Consider the following 21,138-nt stretch of genomic DNA (forward strand, 5'->3'; position numbering starts at 1 on the left):
AATACATACATCCTCACCTTGGGCAGACCAAGTCTGATGGATAATCACAAACATAGACCTGAGTTTCTCTTTCTCTCTTATGGAGCAATACCTCCATCTTATGATCTTTTAGGATATTGCAACCAAAGTCGTTTTATTACCCATACTGTATTTTTGCCATTGGGCTAACTCAGGAATCTCCTTTTTTATGGTATCTGTCTCACTGGCCAGATACATGAGTTCAATGTGATCCAGGGTCAAAGATCCCCTCAAGTTCAGGAGTGTGGGCTGTTATCAAGCACTACATGACTGAGTCACCTTGCAATCTGCTCTAGACAATTCGCCAGGAGCCTCAAAAGCCCAGAGGAATTCAGGGCTAGCAGCTATCTGACCTTTCTGTGAATTTGACATGCTGACTATAAATGATCGTTTCTTATTCATTAAATCAACACCTCTTCCCACCGACCCCCTACCCACCCCCTGCCAGCCCCAACCTCAACTTCCACACTTGGTAGCACTTCTTTAAAAGTATTCTTAAACCTAGATTTAGAATAAGAGGCTTATGGTCTTCTTCCATCTCAGCTGGCATTTGTGCCATGAAATAGCTTATAAGAACGTTCACAAATCCTCGTGCATCTGGTTCACTGTGTGTTTGTCATAGACAGTACTCCAAACAGGTTACCAGCAAGGTCAGACATTGTCCACTTTCCTCTTCACATCTATTCTCCACTTGGCTCTATGACTTGAGAGGTTGAGTTTAATGAATTATATCTACTTGGCAACCCTGGCCTGGCTTCTAGTCAGGTTTGGTCAGTAGAAGGCACAGGCAAGGGGCTGGCCCAGTGGTGCAGAAGTTAAGTTCACACGTTCCGCTGCTTGGCGGCCCGGGGGTTCACCCGTTCGGATCCCGGGTGTGGACATGGCACCACTTGGCAAAAGCCATGCTGTGGTAGGCGTCCCACGTATAAAGTAGAGGAAGATGGGCATGGATGTTAGCTCAGGGCTAATCTTCCTCAAAAAAAAAAAAGAAGGCACAGGCGAGAGACTGGAGATAGAAGGTGTTTTTTCTCCTGCCCCCTCCCCTGCTTGGCTAGAGGGTAGCAACAGCTACATTCCTACCACCACACATAGCCCCTTTCAGAAACCCTCATCTGCTGCTTCAGATCTCTGAAAGCAGCTCTCTTACCCTTTCAGGCCTAAGGGGGACAGTGGCCTATCACTTCTCCGGCCCTTGAAAATCCCTACCTTGTTTCCCTAACCCCACCCAGGACTTTGTAAATGGTCCCTTCATTGAACTCTCTTTCACCCCATTTGAGCATGCCACCTCTATCCTGCCAGGACTCTGACTGATACACATTTCTAAGAGGAACCATTTTGCATTGCCTTTAAAAATATTTAAAACATTGCGTTTTATGTTTTAACTCCATGTACAGTTCCAAAGACAGAAGTCACACAGAAGCAAAAGAATAGATACCACAAGTCTACAGGCTGTATTTGGGGCTCCTTACTTTTTCTGGTGAGAGGTGGTGCGCCTGGTGCAAAAGACAGCGATGATCACGACCACCACAATGGTGATGACGCCAACCGAGACGATAATGACCAGTAGCATATTACTGTCTAGAGGAGAGGTGGGGCTTCCATGAGGGCTGTTACTGCCTGGACAGGGAAAACGGTACATTCGTTAGTCATAGAGAATTCTAAAAATGCATACTATCAGCCTACAGAACCTTCACATGAGTAGAGATATTTCACGTGAGCTTCTTTATAACACTCAACACCGTGCCTTGTATAAAAGTGTCTCATGAACACAGCTGTCTCCTCTAGATTACGAAATCTAGAGTGAGTTTCTGCCCTATGTACAGTTCTCAGCATAGTGCCTTGCACAAAGCTGGTGTTCAGTAAAAGCTTCTCAAATTATACTCAACATTATACTTGAACAAATAAAGGGTCTGCCCCTCTGGCATCTTATGTTACACAGAAATTCATCTTGCAAAGCATCATTTGTAAATCATTCAGTTTTTTGACTTTCAAAACTGCTTTAAAAAATGTACATTCATAGAAAGCAAAAGTTTTTTCCAACATATAGATGTCTGAGATCACAAAAAATTACTTGAAACATGAAGTCTCTCTGTTTTTATAAATACATAGTCTATAGAGAGTTAATTCTCTTATTCAGTTTCAGGAAAAAGTAGGTCTATAGATATGCATTCATTTGACAAATATTTACCACGTGGTTACCATGTGCCAGGCATTGTTCTAAGTACTAGGACGTAACAGTGAGCAACAAAGATATAAATGTTGGGGTGGGGGCAGACAATAAACAAATATGAAATTAATTAGTAGTAAGTGCTACAAAAAAAAAATGAGGGGATATGATACAGAGTGGCTGGGTTGGCTATTTCAGATTGAGTGGTTGAAAAAAGCTGCTCTGGGGAGATGGCATCTGAGTTGAGATGTGAATGACGAGAAAGATCCCACCATACAAAGACCTGGAGGAAGAACATTCCAGAGAGAGGGAACGGCTAGTGAAAGGATCCCAAGGCAAGAATGAGCTTGGCATGTTCAAGGAAGAGAAAGGCAGTCAGTGAGGCTTAAGCAAAGAGACATATGCAAAGTGAGAGGGAAGGAAGTGAACAGAAAAAAGACAGAGATGAGGCTGAAGAGGTGTGCAGAGGTCAGGTCATTTAGGACCTTGAAGAAATTTAGATTTTCTTCTTCTTCCTACTATTATTTCCCCACTGCTTACAGGATAAGGTCCAAGCTTTCCATCAAGGTTTTTTGTAATACAGCTCTATTCTAAGTCTTGCTCTTTCATTTTCTGAAATAGATTTCTTTGTTTCTCATCTCATTATAAAAGTTATGCAGGCTCATATTATAAAACATGGGAAATCCCACCACACAGATCTAACCACCATGGATATCTGAAGTCTTTCCTTCTGATTACTCTCATCTTCCTAACAATCAGAGCTGTACCATAAAGGGATGGGCTGCTTTGCCAAGTCATGAGCGTTTAGTCACTGGAAGTACTTAAGAAGAGTCATTCCACCAGTCTGGGATGTTCTGGATGAAATTCCTACCATGAAGGTATGGCTTGGGAATTTGTGTTTTCAGAAAAGCTCCTAAAGTGATTCTCATACACAATCTGCTTTATAAATTTATGAGCTAATCCCAACTACACTTATTGTAGGAATCCCTCCCACAGCACCGGATTAGGTGACCTTCCAACTTTTGATTCTATGATTTTAGAGGCTACATCTGAGCACATGCCATATCCGGGCTGACTTAGGAGGGCTTAAGAGCTTATTCTTCTACATTTGGTTCAATTATTTTTATCCTTCATTTCTGAGAAAAAGGTAAGCAGACAGACAACTTAAACTGTATACACTGACCTCCAATAAAATAACATTTTTATATTTGGGAAAGGCTACAGAACTAGAGGCCAACTGAATTAGACCACATTAGGGCTTTACCTAGAACTTATTAATAGCAGTGCTGAGCTACTGGGTGGGGTAGGCAATGCAAATCAGGGGCTGGGGAGCCGGGGTGTGGGAGGCAAGCAGAGGTGGTGGTGGTAGTTCTTCCCTGCATTCAACAGAGATGCATCTCATTTAACTGTATCTGAGACCTTTAACTTCTGAGCTGGCCAAAAGCTCCCTTCTAAGACAGAGTAAGAGTGAGCTGCCCAAGGGAGCATCAACTCTCCTATGAGGGATATTATGACAGGCCATTTCTTAAGCCTCATCTGGACTACGGCAATAGCTTCCTAACCATTCTTTTCTGACTTCATACTTTTAGCCCCCAACTCATTCTTCATTGTTGTCAGAATAATATTAGATACTCAATAAATGAAGTCATAGTTTACCAGTAGTATCAGACATCTTACATATGTTATTTACAGGATGAAGCTCACATTTCTTAGCATTGGTACCTGAGCATTTGGTAGGCTGGTTCTAACCTACCTTCTCTATTCTGTCTCTAGGAGTGTGGCCCTTGGAGAGAGCAGGTTCCTTTATATTGCCATGCCTTTGCATATGCTATTATTGCTTCCTGGAATGTTCAACGCCCTCCTTGACATTTAGCAACCTTCTATACAGCCTTTAAAATCTGAGTCAGATATAACCTCTTCTATGAAGCTTTCCCTTTTCTGTATCAGGTAGTTTGTGACTCACTCCACTATTGTTCCCAGAGCCTGTTACAGAGAACCTTAACCTTTAAAAATATGTGAATGAATGAATAAATGCATAAATGAAAGAAAAGACCAAGAAATAGTTACTTTTCTCACAGCCTTGAATACTATACTGTGGACACCACATAAATGTAACATATGTATCCCAGGAAGGGAAACCCATAAACAAAGTCCTAGAACTGAGAGCCTAAAAATCTCTTGAAGTATGCAAATTTGTCTGGGCTCTCTTAAGAATAGGCTGATTTCACTGATGTCTGGGCAGCATCGCTTTTTATTTAAATAGTGGGAGAATAAGAGATCATTTTATCTTCACATGTAGACTAGGAGCTTCTGGAGGACACGCCTTTCTCTTCTCCAGCAGGAGTGAGGAGGCAGTAGGGTCATTTCTAGTAACTCCTTTTGTGACCATTTTGCCATCCTGGATTCTCACATCTAATACAGAACCCGTGACTTTCAGGCTGTGTGTGATAGCAGAAAAGGCACAACCAGAAGTCAGAAGACATGGGTTTTGGTTCTAGAACTTCGATAATTAGTGGATGGATCCAGGCATAAGTACTTCTCTGCTGAGTCTCTTAACGTATAAAATGAGAATACGGCATCTGCCCCCCTGCTTCACGGTGTTACGAGGACCAAGTGTGATCCTGTGTGTGAGAATAACTCCAAATGGGGAAGTTCTGTAGAGAAGCAGCGTCATCATTTAAGCAACGAGAAGGTGCCAGCCTCTTAGGATGGCTAGGAGAGTGGGAAGAATTTTTCAGAATTCCCAAACTAAAGACACTGAAGTAGGGTGGCGAGAAATTAATGATTCTGAAGCATTTCTTTAGCTTGTTCTGGGTGATGGCTAATTCCACTAGAGGGTTTATTTTTGAAAGCAAGATTCTAATTCTTTTCTAGAGGCAGTGGGCAAAAGGAAGACTTGTTTAGAATTAATCTTAAGTTGGATATGTGGGGAAACAAATTTATGAATCCTATAATGAATGGGTTTGTAGTAATTCAGCAAATATTTGCCAGAGAATGCGTAAAGCTAACACTATTAAATAAAAGAACAGGTAACACACTACAATCCACCACACACGAGTACAAAAGACATTTCAAGATTTCAAGCAGAACTGCGTCACACCCATAATAGGCCAAAAAAGCCACAGGAAGGGCTTTACCACTCATCGGAGGTTTGTAGTCAGATCCTAGGTCTGGCAGCCGGCTTCCTTTTCCTGAAGACCCTGAGGCTGAAGGAGAAGAAATCATGTCAGTAATGACTGAGCTCATTGGTGTGACAAGTCCACTCCATAGCTAGTGAGTGTTTTCTACAAAAAATATTTTCAGTCCACTCTGTCCATGAGAAAATGAAGTAGCACATAAACAACAAGGGAAAACACAGTCTATTTGTGCAGAGCAAACTAAGGTATAGCTTTCTATGCAATGAGGCATCTGAAAGGCTGACACTCTTGTTCCACGACTGTATCTGGGATGTGAATAGACTGCCACTAGCTGTTGATAAGGTGGGCACACACTCACTTCTCTAGCACAGGAAACACTTCCTGAAAGACTGCTCAGAGCATTTATGGCCAAAGTAGCTTCTCTGAGAAAAGGAACCAAGGGGACCAGTTAGGTTAGCTTCTGCATTAAAGATCTGGACTCTTCCAAAAAACTCGCCTATGTTGATCTGGCCTAGCAAGTGTCACCAGTGTTTGGATTCTTTTCTCAAATCATAAAGTTGCCTTTCCAAATATAAAGTTACCCTAAGCAGGAGCAGGAAGGTAAGTGGAGGTTCAAATTGGGTTCTCAGTTCCTGCTCAGTCACCTAAATATGCACAGATGAAAACACAAGTCTTCCCTCTCACTGCTCACAAAAGACACTGTGTCCTAATCCATCATTACGGAAGAAAGTGAGTGAGACGGCCGACCTCAGACTTGGGACCACCTCACAAGCACTTCAGAAAACACAATTATCAGGTTTTTAGAAATTTATGTTCTTGGTCTTGAATGTTTTTCTTCACATTTATAGAAAGAGCTGCTGGGGTAAAAGCAAATACAAGGAGTCCTTTCTCAATAAAGCAAAGGTATTCCTCAGTCCAAGGTTTGGGGCCAGAAAGCAGTACTGCACTTCTCTTGAAGAGGTCTGAAAGAGCTGCAGAGTAAAAGCGCTCCTCGGTGTTAAGACGGCACGGTGCTTAACAGACGTCTGCACTGGAATGTATCATGTACTCTGTCAGGTGCTAACTGACTCTTGGCTACTTCTTTAACTATTGTGTTTGGGTCTCAGTTTCCTCATTGTGAAACAGTGATAATAATGGTATCAACTTCACGAAATTGTTGTGAGGATTCAGTGGAAATTTAATACTACAAAATATTTTGAATGCTGCCTGACACATAGCAAATATTCAATAAATATTAACGACTATTATTACAAGCATAAGAAATCTTTAAGGAAAAATATAATCTTCCCCTTTACAGTGGCAGAGAGCATGAAGCTTCAGAAAGCACTTATAAGTGAGGGTTATTTCCACAAATAAAGCTTGATTACAAACGCGTAAACTAGATGTGTTTCTGTGAAACATTAGAGCTTAGGTCAAGTAACTTCCATAAATTATTGGAATTGGAGGAAATGAAACAAATTAGAATCTGAAGGTTTCTGTATGTAGTTCATTTAGCAGAATAAATCTAGAGATGAAAACAATATTTTCTGTTTCCAGAAGATCAAAACTCCCAAAGGTAACAAATTCTTGGGTATCCAAAAGGGTATAATCTAGAATTTAACTTGCAGTCCCTGACCCTCTTCCACTGTCCATACTTACTACTTTATCTCCTTACTTCCACTGCCATCACTCCTCCCAAATGGCACACTCCATAGGTCAAGATTCGAGTTGTTCTTTCCACTATGATAAAGTCTAGTTGGCAGAGATTACTGAGCTTTTGTAAGGCTCTTCATATGTAAGTGTACTTGTTTGTCAGGTAGCCTACATTTAAGCCAAACTATCCAGAGTATATTATGTAAATAATTGCAAAGAACACATTTTGCCAACTACAGTCATGAGTCGCTTTACGGTGGGGATACATTCTGAGAAATGCATTGTTAGGTGATCTTGTGCGAACATCATAGAGTGTCCTGCCACAAACCTAGATGGTATGGCCAATACAGACCTAGGCTCTATGGTACTAATCTTATGGGACCACCGTCAGATATGCAGTCCATCGTTGACTGAATCACCGATACATGGCGCATAACTGTAAACTGGTTGGTTTAATTCCTGTATTTCCCAACATTTTTTCTTTTAAATTTAACCTATGAACAAGAAATTCCAAGGATTAACCAAACTCCAAAAATATCTATGTGTGAAGAATTTTTAAATACCAGAGGTGTGGTACACGCTAAGAAGTGCACTCTGGCTCATGGAGTAAAGTGAGGGAAGAACAATGCAAACATTTATATTCTGTGCATATAGAGTATGGTTATTTTTCTGTTCTCACACTTAAGTCAAAGTTTCTACCACGACTGGGTGCCTTACACACACACACACACAGCATGTTTGCAGTTTCTCCAAGGTACAACAAAAGACTCACTGAATGCAAACACATTTCCAAAGCCCTGAAACTTGAAACCTCAAGTTCTGACTCCTCCTTGCCATTAACCAAGCTCCAAAGACTTTGTGTTTCTAATTAACAACTCTTAAACCATCAAAGCAACTATTAAATTTACTTTTTTGAGGAAGACCGGCTCTGAGCTAACATCTGTTGCTGAGCTAACATCTGTGCCAATCTTCCTCTATTTTATATGGGACACAGCCACAGCGTGGCTTGATGAGCAGTGCTAAGGCCTCACCCAGGATCCAAAGCTGTGAACCCCAGGCTGCTGAAGTGGAGTGCACAAACTTAACCACTACACCACCAGGCTGGCCCCCCCATTAGATTTATTTTTATTGCTCTTTCTTAGTATAAAAAACAGATACCAACTTTAACTGACTTCCCAGAGACGAAAATCACAAAGTACAGTTCCCTCTCCACAACAGTAATTATAGTGAAAAGACCATGCTGACAGATCATTTCAAGAACACTGACACTGAGGCCTGTGCTTCCTAAGCTTCCATCTTAAACTGTTTCTATCCTCTTTTAAAATGAGCAGATATATTTAAGGGAAGAAATGGAAAAAGAGTTCTGAATTAAGCTTATGCTAACAGAACAAACAGCACCAATTTTGTCACTGCTAATCACACAACTCAGTAGGGTAAATTTGTAGATTCTTGTCAGGCGTGTGTGTAGGGGGGAATACAGTATTTGCTGAATTTGATTATAACTTTTCATTTAGAGATACTAATAAAATTCTAGATGCTACAAATATAACAAATTGGTATGCTTGTTCTCATCATGCTCAAATGACTATCACTGTCACAGAACTTCAGTATCTCAGTGCAAAGGGTAATCTGACCCATGCTTAAAGCCAATCTCCCACAGCTGCAGAACTGTTCATTCGACTCAGTTGTTTTCCTATCAGACTATTTAGCTCCTAAGTAGATTCCCAAGCTTTTCAGGTACCCCAAGTGCCACAAACATGGACTCAACTCCACTTTGGCCAATATGTGGTTTTTAACACATGCTACTGGTTTTCAGGAAAACAAAAACAAAAACAATGAGAGGCTAATAAGAGGTCACTGAAGAGAGGAAAGGAAAGAGAGGCCATCTACTCATTTACCTTGATCATTAGGCATTTTATCAGAGGAGTCCGCTAACAGGCCAAGCACAGGGGAAGAAAAAAACAAGAGCAAGGATCACAAGCTTTGAAGATGGGACAGGCAGAATTTTTAAAAGAAAAAATAAAACCCCACACTTCCAAACAAATTGAGTCTTGTTTTTACTAACAGAAAAGAAATCCATTTATGGTTTCCCTATTTCCATAGACTGAGTCCCCAACTAACTTTTATTCCTGAACTCACTTAGCTCAATACTTTATCTTCACTTTCTTACCTAGTGTTTTCTTTAAAGGGCCCCTTTTAGTCTCTCGCTCTACAAAGGTCCACAAATAAGCCTTTCAGGTTAAAAGCCTGCATGTGTTGAAAGAGAATCATCCATCACAATAACATGCTGTTACTCTGTATGGGAACCAAGAGAATCACATCTGATCTGACTATAAAAACTCTTAGACACTGCATTCATCTGCCTCGAACAGCCTTGAGTCAAAGTTCCCTTGTATATGATACGGTTAGGCAGTAACCTAGGGAGTGCTGATTTGTCGGTCAATGGGTGGGTGAGGGATCATTCTGAGATAAATGTTCACATTGTGGCTCATAAGCTCACCATCAAGCTCGCCATCAGGACTTCTATCATCCATAGTCTCTACATGCTAACATGATATGTGCAAACATAGCCCCACTACAGAGACACAGAATAAAACACTCTTTTTGGGGAACTTTACCTTTAGGCGTTCTGAACTGGACAGCTTCAGACATGGGCCCCATGCCCTTTGAGTTCCGGGCCTGGATTTTGAAGTAGTATGGTGTGTCAAGTGTTAACTCTTGTATCTGGTGAGTCAGCCTGTTTCCCACCACAGGCTCAATAACCCAGTCATGTATCTCTGCATTCACATCTGTACTGTAATATATGATGTAACCTATCCAAAAAAGTTAATAAGAAAAGAAACTTTATTTCTGCTTCTCCTTTTGCAATCAGTAAGTTAATAAAGATATATGTTACAGCACATACAAGTAGAGAACAAATTACTGGTTAAACAGCAATGGTAAAATACATTAAATGCTAAACATAATATAGAGAAAACCACCTTTCGATGGTGCCAGGCTATAAGTTATCATCTATATCAGGTGAAGTAATAAAAGTAGTTAAGATAAAAATATAGGGTTAAGTACTCTCGCAAGCTAAGAAATCATATAAAAATAATAGTACAATCACTTCAACATCCTAATAGTTGAATAATGTAGCCTTTAAGGATCTACAATTAAAATAATGCAGTTTTGAAAACCAATAATGACCTGCCATGCTGTTTTAGCTCTCACCAATGTGATTTCCAAGGAGAAAAACTGGAGATGGGTGGCAATTTTTGTTAAGTTCTCCCAGAAGAACTTGGGGTGGGTGAAGCCAGTGAAACATCACCTGATACTTCCACCAGAGGGCACTCAATCTCCAAGGCTGAGGCAGGAAGAGCCACAACCATAAGCCTACCTGACCTACACAGTGCAAAAATGTACTGCATTATTGCTGGTTTTTAAAGACAAAGTAAAATGTAATCCAAGTCAAGTCATGCTTGGTTCTTTTATGGAAGAGGTAAATTCAGAAACCTAAAGAATGACATAAAGACCAGGCATTTATGGAAAGGGATTCCTCTTGAAAGGCGAAGCAGAACAAGACTAAAAAACGCTTTTGTGTTCCTTAGGCCACTTTATTCACACAAAGGAACTTTAGAAGGCCAACTCCTGTTCCTCAGCATACACATGGAACACAGGCTCCAACGGTAATAATTAACAGCTAAATCTCATCAGGCTTTCCTCCATGGTAAGCCTGAGGAAGGCACAGTGTCCCTATTGTGGAAGGTTCTCCTCTGGAAGTCCAAGGAAAATTCCAGGTCCCTTCAAAGGCCTAGGTCAATTCAAATATTAACTCTAGTTGTAAGAGTACAGGAAGGTGAAGTAGCAGGCCTGGGGGAAAAAAGGAATTAAAAGTCTAATGGGCTTTTTTGGGATTCAGGATAGAAGAGGTGAATCTATATTTATTGAGTATCACCCTGTGGAGTTAGATGGGGTCTTTAACTCCAAAGCTGGTCATCTAGTCAGAGCCAGAGAAGAACAGCTTTTCTGAGGAAAAGAAACATGTCCATAAGGTCCCGCTATAACCAAAGGCTGTCTAGGGCAACCCATGCCCATGAGATTTCATACAACGTGAGTCAGAACAACCAGCTGGTGGCTCAGTTTTGCATCACTTTGGGCAAACAGCACACCCCCATGCTCCACTTTCAAGGACCATCATGACTCACGGCTCCTCATACAATGACCAAGCGGCCTTCAGACTTCCATTCCTCCTAACAAACAGCACAGCACTCTCCTGGAGTGACTCTACCAGGCAGGAACTGGGAACAGACACACTCAAAAGCATCTTACCTGTAATTTTGCCATTGGCTTCAGAGGGAGGCTGCCAATTTACAATTATGGTCCTAGGTTTTCCCTCCTTACTCACAACTGTCACATCCTTGGGTGGAGAAGTGGGAACTACAAAATAACAATGCTTTCAATAACTGCTGAGCATTTCAGTTTAATCCACCATTTCCTCAACCCTTTCCACTTATAAAGCACAATAAAAGGAACAAGGCAAAAGATAAGCCACCTGGCTTCAAAGAACTCATAGTCTATCTATAAATAGCTCCAATAAAAAGAAGAATACGCAAAGTGCCAAAGAGAAAATACCATACTATGAGGATACAGAGCTGGGATCTCAGCTGGGGGTCAGGGATAGATAGGATAGTTAGGCAGGGAAATAGAAACACATCTGATGCTACCAAGGTCCTACTATATGCCAGGCATTTTACAAATACCATCTCACTTAACATTTATGGCAACCTGAAACGGAGTTACTATCTCTGCTTGACATATCAGGATACTGAAAATGAGAAAAGTTATGTAATTTGCCAAGATGACATTTCCCACTCCAATTTGGATTATTTTGTTAGAATATTTTTAAGTGTAAAACAATTTTCTCTCTCACCTATAGTTTACTCTTCAAACCAAATATGACATTTGAAAATCCTTATTCCCTGAACGAATAAATAATATACAAATTGATGTTTTTTATTTTAAGTTTGCACTGAAAAGATACTGTCAACTGAGGTTATTGCTCTGAAATGCAAAGCTCTTTATGGAACAGAAAAAGCAATAAAAATGAAAATGAGAGTACGTTTCTTGTGCTTCCACATTACAGCTGAAAACTTTTAATGTATTAGTAGGGAAATAAGCAAATTAAGTATATTGTTAAATTTACTCTTCTATTCCTAAAATATTGGAATTTTCCTAGTATAAAATGGAAGGAAGCCTGGTGAAATGCAAGCATCCTAAAGGAATATGTAACATCATATAATTAGCTAATGGGTTGGAAAGAAAGCACAAAGATCTTCTTAAAACTGGCAAAGAAAGCAAACTCAAGGTCTACTTAAGCCTTTGTGCACTATATTTCTAGCTCTCCAAATGCAACCCTTTCTCTCTGTGGGAAGTCCAACCAACCGTGCAGAAGACAAAAAGACATTAGTGCCAAGCCCAGTCAGGGAGACTTTATAGCTCCATTCTGTCATTTTTCATATATAGAAGAGAAAGAAACAGGAGGCTAGAAGAGACAGAGACTCCCAATGGGCAGACATATCTCCATGCTAGGAAAGTACAAGGGGCAGAAGGCTACACCTACAAGCAGGCAAAAAGCAAACAATCTCAAACTTGGATGACCTGCTTTTCCCTTAACTTGCTTAGTTATCTTTTCTCTTTCACGTTTACTTACAGACAAAAACCATAAGGACACTCCAGTGGGAGATTTTACAAGATACTAATTGGCTTGCAAGAAAGCTGCCATGCTCAGGTTCTAGCAAGCATGGCACTGCAGCTGCCTGGTGAAGGACAGGTATCTTCATCTTTTCTATCTCATGTTAACAGTAAAGCAAGATTAATGACAATAATCTCTTACATCTATGCAGTGCTTTATAATTTACCACGTGCTTTCCTTTTATTTATTTATTTTTTTTTGCTGAGGAAGATGAGCCCTGAGCTAACAACTGTGGCAATCTTCCTCTATTTTGTCTGTGGGTTGCTGCCACAGCATGGCTGATGAGTGGGGCAGGTCCAAGCCTGGGACCCATGAATCTGGGCCACTAAAGTGGAGTAGGCCAAACTTAACCTCTAGGCCACAGGGCCAGGCCCTACCATGGGCTTTCCTATCTGCTCCTCATTTTACCCTTACAATAACTTGATAAAGTAGAAAAGGCAGAAATTATTACCCCTCTCTTATAGATGGAAGAAACATATTCAGAGAGGTTGGATGACTTGCTTATGACCCACAGTCAGTAGATGGTCGACCTGGGATTGAACTCAAGTCTCTTGATTCCTAAAAGCCAGTATACTCTGCATTATATTATCCTGTTATTTGATAATGTTCTTGTACAATGATGAAAAAAACATAATTCATCAGCTGAAAAAGCAAACACTGAACTCTAGCTGTAGTTGTTCACTGTGTTCTGTCAATATGTCAATCATGCACTCAACTCTTTCCTTGGGTAGTAAAAGCAGGTGATGAGAAGTCTCATGACTTGGAATGTGGCACACCATTAGCACAGACTTCTACTGATTTTCACATCTTGCAAAGAAGAAATGCCATGTGACAAGTTTCTGACAACACATACCTAATTCAAAGGTGGTCCCATGGGCCGTCATACTCCATGTGCTTGATCTTCGACCTTTGGTCACCATCACGGAGAATTCATAGAGTGTATTTGCTTTTAAACCAGTCACCAAATAACTCAAAGTTGTTGCATTTGCATTCTGGAAATATTTGAATTGAGAATTTTAGAATGAGAAAATATCAATAATTAGCTTTTCTCACCCAGAGCAAATGAGCCAGTACCTTGTACTTGGTGTTTGCTGGGATGTTGGTTTTCCATCGGACTGTGTAGTACCGGGAGTCTGTAATCTTCTGGTGTTTGGGCAGTGAGTTGTCCGCCCATGTGATCCTTATGGTGTCATGACTCAGAATGGAAGCCTGAACTCCCACTGGTGGCATCATGGGAGTGGGATCTGGCACTGGAGTGTATGGAGCATTAATAACAAATAAATCAACTTCAGAAGTGTCTGGGTAAAAAGTAATTAAAAAAGGGAAGTGGCATTTTAACATAAACAAATAGAAAAGAAAAGGGAGATGCGGGGTAATATAACGGAATGAAAGGTGAGAAATGAAGAAAGAGAAAAAGAATCCAGAGTTAATAGACAACCACTATTCATTTAAAAGAAAATGTCCACTTGTGTTCTTGCAGGAGAACATATAGAGAAACAGTAATTAACTATATTCTCTACTGTATTCTGTAGGTATATTCAATTTTGATAATTCAGTGATTAATGTTTTTATACTTAAATTTTCTTTAAATTACTTGAAAATTCTACCTCTTGTCCAAAAAGGATCATGAGAAACTAAAAATTGCTTTTAAAATCAAGAGTATAATTTCTGAAGAAGCAGCACAAAGCTCATGATCTGTTTTGATATTTCACAGAATGTGGCTGAATTTTTGGGACATGGCTTATAAATGCACATCACTGGACATGTGAGGATCCTCCTCTCAAACCTGAGTCCTGAATGTCAGCCAATAGCTATTTAGCCTGGCCTTGGTATTGGGGGTATTTGATACCACACAGGGTCCAGTTCAGATCTGCTGATATCCTGGGTCTAAAATCAGTGCAGCAATATGGCTCACATCCAAATAAAGCAGAAAGAACTCAGGGCATTACTCTTCCTTGAGGAAAGGCAAACTGACACCATGCAGGAATATCTGCCACACTTTCTCTAGCAGAGTCAGAGAACAACCCACTGATGAATCCCAATCAGTTACAGGAAATGCCATAGTTATCATGGGTCCAAGTGACATAGTCTTTATGAACTTTAGAAATCAGAGTACTTATGTGATAGAAAGGAAAGTCTACACTCAGGCACTGCTTTGTGCCATAAGCATCGTCACCAAAACGGAGGCCAGAACGAGCACAAAGGCACCAAGCAGCAAGAGCTCAGGGCAATACAGTAGGATCCATTTGGGCTTTCCCAACTCTTAGTCAGGTTTTCTAAGTATACACACAATGATTTATTTTATGTTAAGGTTTTAAAATAGGTTTCCCACATGGTTATGGTGATTAGCCCTTCCTATAACTCAAAATCTGAAATGGCATGAGCCTTGTTTATGAATAACTGCCAAGCTAAAGTAATAGTCTACATCTGTGTATTTCTTACACAATGAGGACTAAAAATAACAGAGGAACAGCACACGTCATAATCAAGGGCTTTGTTCAAAGATGGGGACACATACCAATTAGTTACAGAAAATGCACCTTCAGGTAAAAAAGTCATTAGACTTCTTTGAGAAATTTTCTCTTGTTAACAACTCTTGGAAAAGATAACTAAGTTACATGACTTAGGAACACTTCCTTTTATATTTCTAGCCAGAAGGCTATATTTTTAAGTCACATAAAAGAAAATAATTTCAAATTTGTTTTTTTCTATTACAGACTGATTTAAGAAAGTAGTAAACCATTTATTTAAATATTCTTTTTCATCTTTTTTTCCTTTCTTGAATATCAAAGCTATTTTTAAAAAGAACATATAAAGCTGTAAGCACACGTAACAGAAGACAGGACAGAACTACCAAATACGCAGTAATGATATTGGTCTTCTCAAGTAAGCATTAAAAAAAAGGGACAGAGATTATCTTTACAAAAAGAATAAGGCCAAATCTGTACTATCACGCAAAGTATCCAGAAGACATAGCAGGCAATACAGATTCACAATTCTGGGAAACAAATGGAAAAGAGCATTTCTGAAAATGCTAAATCCTTTGGTTGTCAGTATTCCTTAGAAAAATGTACAACTCATATATTTCTATCAATAAACTTTCTCATTGAGATCTAAATTAAATGTTTTATATGTCTACAGAAACTTTACATTAGATGTCTATTCCTCTAAAGATATTTTAAATAGATAAATTACAAAGAAAAATAATGAATATAATGAATATCTGGTCTCTTGTAATAAATGTACAGTTGATCAAATGGATAGTACATCTGACTTTATACTCTTTATATAAATAAAACTTATAGGTTACTGATGGCAGCAATAAATGTATACGATTTTCTTTACTAGTCACCTGAGTTGGTTGGGAAAGTATTTTTCTAGTAAGCTTTATTTATATAAAAAAGGAACTAACAGAACTTTCCATGTTGAAAGCCCACTTTCCTATGTGAAGCCTTCACCCTGAACTACCACATACTTTTCCTTCCACTGATACCTATGGGGCAGGCTTATGCCAACACTCCCTTAAGCTGCTGGAAAACGCTGAAGACCAGAGATGGATAGGATTCCTTACCTGTGTGAGGTCTGGTCACAGCGCTCTCGTACAGGGGGATGCCTTCACCCACATTGTTAAAGGCTTTCAGGGTAATCACATAGTGAGAGCTGGGATCTGAAGGAAAGAAACAAGTCAAAATACTTTTTAAAAAAGCCTCACTACAGAATTTTAAAAATTTAAGCGTGACTGTGCATGATCTTAATTGTAGAGAAAGGAAGGAAGGTTTTAAAAACTTGTATGCAGGATTATTTTGGGGTGTGGGGAGATGTGGAGATGGCCGCATACACAGTATAGAAAAACTGGCCGGGATCAACTTCCTGGAGTGAGTCCCAGGAGTGAGTTTGACTGTGCTTGCATTCTCTCCTGGCCTCAACAAATAAATGGTTTAGTGATGTTATTATATAGTGTAGAGCTTGGATTAGAATGAGTAAATAGCATTTTTAAAAAATTGAGTTCATAATAGTTTACATCAATGTGAGGTTTCAGTTGTACATTATTTCTCGACTGTCACCACATAAGTGCTCCCTGTCACCCCTGTGCCCACCCCTCTACCCCCAACCCCTGGTAACCACTGAACTGTTTTCTTTGTCTGTGCATTTGTTTATATTCCACAGATGAGTGAAATCATCTGGTGTTTGTCTTTCTCAGTCTGGCTTATTTCGCTTAGCATAATTCCCTCTAGGTCCTTCCATGTTATTGCAAATGATGAATTTGTTTTTTCTGGCTGAGTAATACCCCATTGTATATATATAGACACCACATCTTCTTTATTCAATTGTCGGTCGATGGGCACTTGGATTGCTTCCATATCTTGGCTATTGTGAACAGTGCTGCAATGAACATAGAGGTGCATGTTATCTTGGATTGTTGATTTCAAATTGTTTAGGTACATACCCAGTAGTGGGATAGCTGGGTCATATGATAGTTCTATTTTTAGTTTTTTGAGGAATCTCCATACTGTTTTCCATAGTGGTTGCACCAGTTTGCATTCCCACCAGCAGTGTATGAGGGTTCTCTCCTCTCCACACCCTCTCCAACATTTGTTATTTTTAGTCTTAGTGATTATAGCCACTTTAATAGGCGTAAGGTGGTATCTTAGTGTAGTTTTGATTTGCATTTCCCTGATGATTAGTGATGTTGAACATCTTTTCGTGTCTTTATTGGCCATCTGTATATCTTCTTTGGAAAAATGTCTGTTCATCTGCATTCTTTGATCAGGTTGTTTTTTTTTATTGTTCAGTTGTGTGAATTCCTTAAATATTATGGAGATTACGCCTTGTCAGATATATGATTTGCAAATATTTTCTCCCAATTGGTGGGCTGCCTCTTTGTTTTGATCCTAGTTTCTTTTGTGTTGCAGAAGCTCTTTAGTCTGAGGAATTCCCACTTGTTTATTTTTTCTTTTGTTTCCCTTGTCTGAGAGGACATGGTATTTGAAAAGATCCTTTTTAGTTCGATGTCAAAGTGTGTACTATCTATATTATCTTCTAGGAGTTTTACAGTGTCAGGATATACCTTCAAGTCTTTGATCCATTTTGAGTTTATCTTTTTGTATGGCATGAGATAACGGTCTACCTTCATTCTTTTGCATGTGGCTGTTCAGGTTTCCCAACACCATTTAATAAAGAGACTATCTTTTCTCCATTGTATGTTCTTGGCACCTTTGTCGAAGATTAGCTGTCTGTAAATGTGTGGTTTTATTCTGGGCTTTCAGTTCTGGTCCACTGATCTGTGTGCTTGTTTTTATACCAGTACCATGCTATTTTGGTCACTATGGCTTTGTAGCACATTTTGAAGTCAGGGATTGTGATGCCTCCAGCTTTGTTCTTTTTCCTCAGGATTGCCTTAGCAATTTGGGGTCTTTGGCTGCCCCCTATGAATTTTAGGATTCTTTGCTCTATTTCTGTGAAGAATGTCATTGGGATTCTGATTGGGATTGCATTGAATCTGTAGATTGCTTTGGGTAGTATGGACATTTTAACTATGTTTATTCTTCCAATCCATGAGCAAGGAATCTCTTTCCATCTCTTTATGTCATTATCAATTTCTTTCAGTAATGCTTTATAATTTTCATTGTATAAGTCCTTCACCTCCTTGGTTAAATTTATTCCCAGGTACTTTATTTTAGTTGTGATTGCAAATGGAATTGTATTCTTGAGCTCTCTTTCTGTAAGTTTGTTACTGGAGTAAAGAAAAACAACTGATTTTTGCAAGTTGATTCTGTACCCTGCAACTTTACTGTAGTTGTTAATTATTTCTATTAATTTTCCAATGGATTTTTGGGGGTTTTCTATATATAAGATCACGTTGTCTGCAAACAGCGAGAGTTTCACTTCTTCACTCCCTATTTGGATTCCTTTTCTTTCTTTCTCTTGCCTAATTGCTCTGGCCAAAACCTCTAGTACTATGTTGAATAAGGGTGGTGATAGTGGGCATCCTTGTCTTGTTCCTGTTCTCAGGGGGATGGCGCTCAGTTTTCGCCCATTGAGTATGATGTTGGCTGTGGGTTTGTCATATATGGCGTTTATTATGTTGAGGTAATTTCCTTCTATCCCCATTCGTTAAGACTTTTTACCATAAATGGCTGTTGGATCTTGTCAAATGCTTTCTCTGCATCTATTGAGATGATGATGTGGTTTTTATTCCTCAGTTTGTTGATGTGGTGTATCACGTTGATTGACCTGCAGATGTTGAACCATCCCTGTGTCCCTGGTATGAATCCCACTTGATCATGATGTATGTTCTTTTTGATGTATTGCTGAATTCCGGTTCCCAAAATTTTGCTGAGGATTTTTGCCTCTATGTTCATCAGCGATATTGGCCTATAGTTCTTTTTTGTGCTGTCCCTGTCAGGCTTTGGTATCAGAATGATGTTGGCTTTGTAGAATGTGTTAGGAAGTGTTCCATCTTCCCTAATTTTTGGAATAGCTTGAGAAGGATAGGTAGTAAATCCTCTCTGAAAGTTTGGTAAAATTCCCCAGGAAATCCGTTTGGTCCTGTGGTTTTATTCTTTGAGATGCTTCTGATTGCTGTTTCAGTCTCTTTCCTTGTGATTGTCTATTCAGATTATCTGTTTCCTCTTGACTCAGCTTTGGGAGGTTGTAAGAGCCTAAGAATTTATCCAAAGAATGAGTAAAAAGCACTTTTTTTTTTTGAGGAAGATTAGCCCTGAGCTAACTACTACCAACCCTCCTCTTTTTGCTGAGGAAGGCTGGCCCTGAGCTAACATCCATGCCCATCTTCCTCTACTTTATACATGGGACACCTACCACAGCATGGCGTGCCAAGCAGTGCCATGTATGCACCCGGGATCTGAACCAGCAATCCCCGGGCCGCCAAGAAGTGGAACGTGCGCACTTAACCACTGCGTCACCAGGTCAGCCCCAAGTAAATAGCATTTTCATGTGTTGGAAGGCCATAGGAGGAACTTGGAATGAAATAAACCTCTTTCCTTCTCAGAAGGAGGACAGTGATTGGAACAACCAAGACAGAGAAGTAGGAAATAAACTGTTAACTCGGTAACCACTGAATGTCCTTAACTCTCTCGGGGTCCCCAAACCTCATCCAGCCCTCATGTAGACAACTTGGCTGGATAAGATACAGTCCAGGATTTCAACTGGCTTGGAGGTGATGCTTCCGGAAATCTAAGACTGAAAGAAACACTCCCTGCAGGTGATCATGTAAAATGCTACTAGTCAGACTCAGTGAAAAGAGAGGGTATTGCATTCATTCTCCCATTCGCTGAGGTAAATCAGGAAGGCCCTACTTCATCACACTCCTGATCCAGGCAAGGTTTAGTATGGGTACTGCTAAAGCCCAGTTTCAGAACGAAGACTTGGGCTCCACTAAAGTGTTGTAGAGTGAGGCATTAACCCATACCACTCACTTCTCGCAAAATTAGGCAGTTTTCCAAAGCGGTTACATCTCAAGTGGCTTGCATCACTTCAAAAGCCTAAAACAGCTGTTTTGCTTGGTGGCCCACTCTCTAGATACCAATAGGCAATATACAAAGGCACCTGGGGGGGCCGGCCTTGTGGCGTAGCGGTTAGGTTCACATGTTCCGCTTTGGAGGCCCAAGGTTCGCCAGTTCGGATGCTGGGTGTAGACATGGCACCGTTTGGCAAGCCATGCTGTGGCAGGCGTCCCACATATAAAGTAGAGGAAAATGGGCAAGGATGTTAGCCCGGGGCCAGTCTTCCTCAGCAAAAAGAGGAGGATTGGTGGCAGATGTTAGCTCAGGGCTAATCTTCCTCAAAAAAAAAGGTACCTGGTCTTCCAATGTCAGAAAGAATTGACAACAAATGGGATCAACAAGACAGTACTTGACTGGCGAGGGAAAAGGAAAAGGTGCTGGTTTGGGCAACATCATTCACTGAGATTGGGGACATGGTTGCCTCAGAGCAACCATGACATCCATTTTCAAGGCTTGACTCCAGGCACCCTTCTATTCCTACTTTTCACTCTCTCCCTATGTGCTTTCACTCATTTCCTTAGCCCAGATGAGCGTGTACGTGCCATCAGGTGCAAATACATATGTCTAGTATTTGTTCCAGACCTGTTCTGACCACCGGACCTCTATGTTCAACTGTCTGTCTGGCATCTCCACCTGGATGTCTGAAATCTCTCTTTCTTGCCTCTCTCCCCCCACTTCAGTGCTCCCTAGTTCATAAACGGCACTACTACATGCCCTGCTGCTCAAGTCAGAATCTCCTTCCTACCCTATATGCAAGTCATCAAGTCTTGCTCAGTCTACTTGCCTCTCACCACTCTGCCTTGTTCACTAGGCTCCGTCTTTACCAGCCATCTCTCAGTTCACTGAACACTATGTGCTCTCCTACCAGTGGGCTTTAATACATGCAGCTGTTCCCTATGCTGGGGACACACACCACCCTTCTTT

At 40.3% G+C, this 21,138-nt stretch overlaps 1 protein-coding gene across 13 annotated transcripts in view; it reads right to left on the bottom strand.

Annotated features, from left to right (window-relative positions):
• NEO1 (neogenin 1) overlaps positions 1–21,138 on the bottom strand; it is a 249,324-nt gene that overhangs the window by 18,578 nt on the left and 209,608 nt on the right. For 4 of the 13 annotated variants that reach the window (XM_070498481.1, XM_070498429.1, XM_070498469.1 and 1 more), the window contains exons 16-23: positions 16,260–16,355; positions 13,763–13,986; positions 13,542–13,680; positions 11,266–11,373; positions 9,573–9,767; positions 8,853–8,885; positions 5,323–5,391; positions 1,488–1,635 (exon numbers count right to left, since the gene is read on the bottom strand). In XM_070498481.1, coding sequence (XP_070354582.1) covers positions 1,488–1,635; positions 5,323–5,391; positions 8,853–8,885; positions 9,573–9,767; positions 11,266–11,373; positions 13,542–13,680; positions 13,763–13,986; positions 16,260–16,355 — 1,012 coding nt within the window. The remainder of the gene's footprint in view (positions 1–1,487; positions 1,636–5,322; positions 5,392–8,852; positions 8,886–9,572; positions 9,768–11,265; positions 11,374–13,541; positions 13,681–13,762; positions 13,987–16,259; positions 16,356–21,138) is intronic. The other 9 variants (XM_070498490.1, XM_070498446.1, XM_070498477.1 and 6 more) reach the window with 3 other exon arrangements.

This window comes from Equus asinus, chromosome 2 (genome assembly GCF_041296235.1).
Source record: "Equus asinus isolate D_3611 breed Donkey chromosome 2, EquAss-T2T_v2, whole genome shotgun sequence".
NCBI lineage: Eukaryota > Metazoa > Chordata > Mammalia > Perissodactyla > Equidae > Equus > Equus asinus.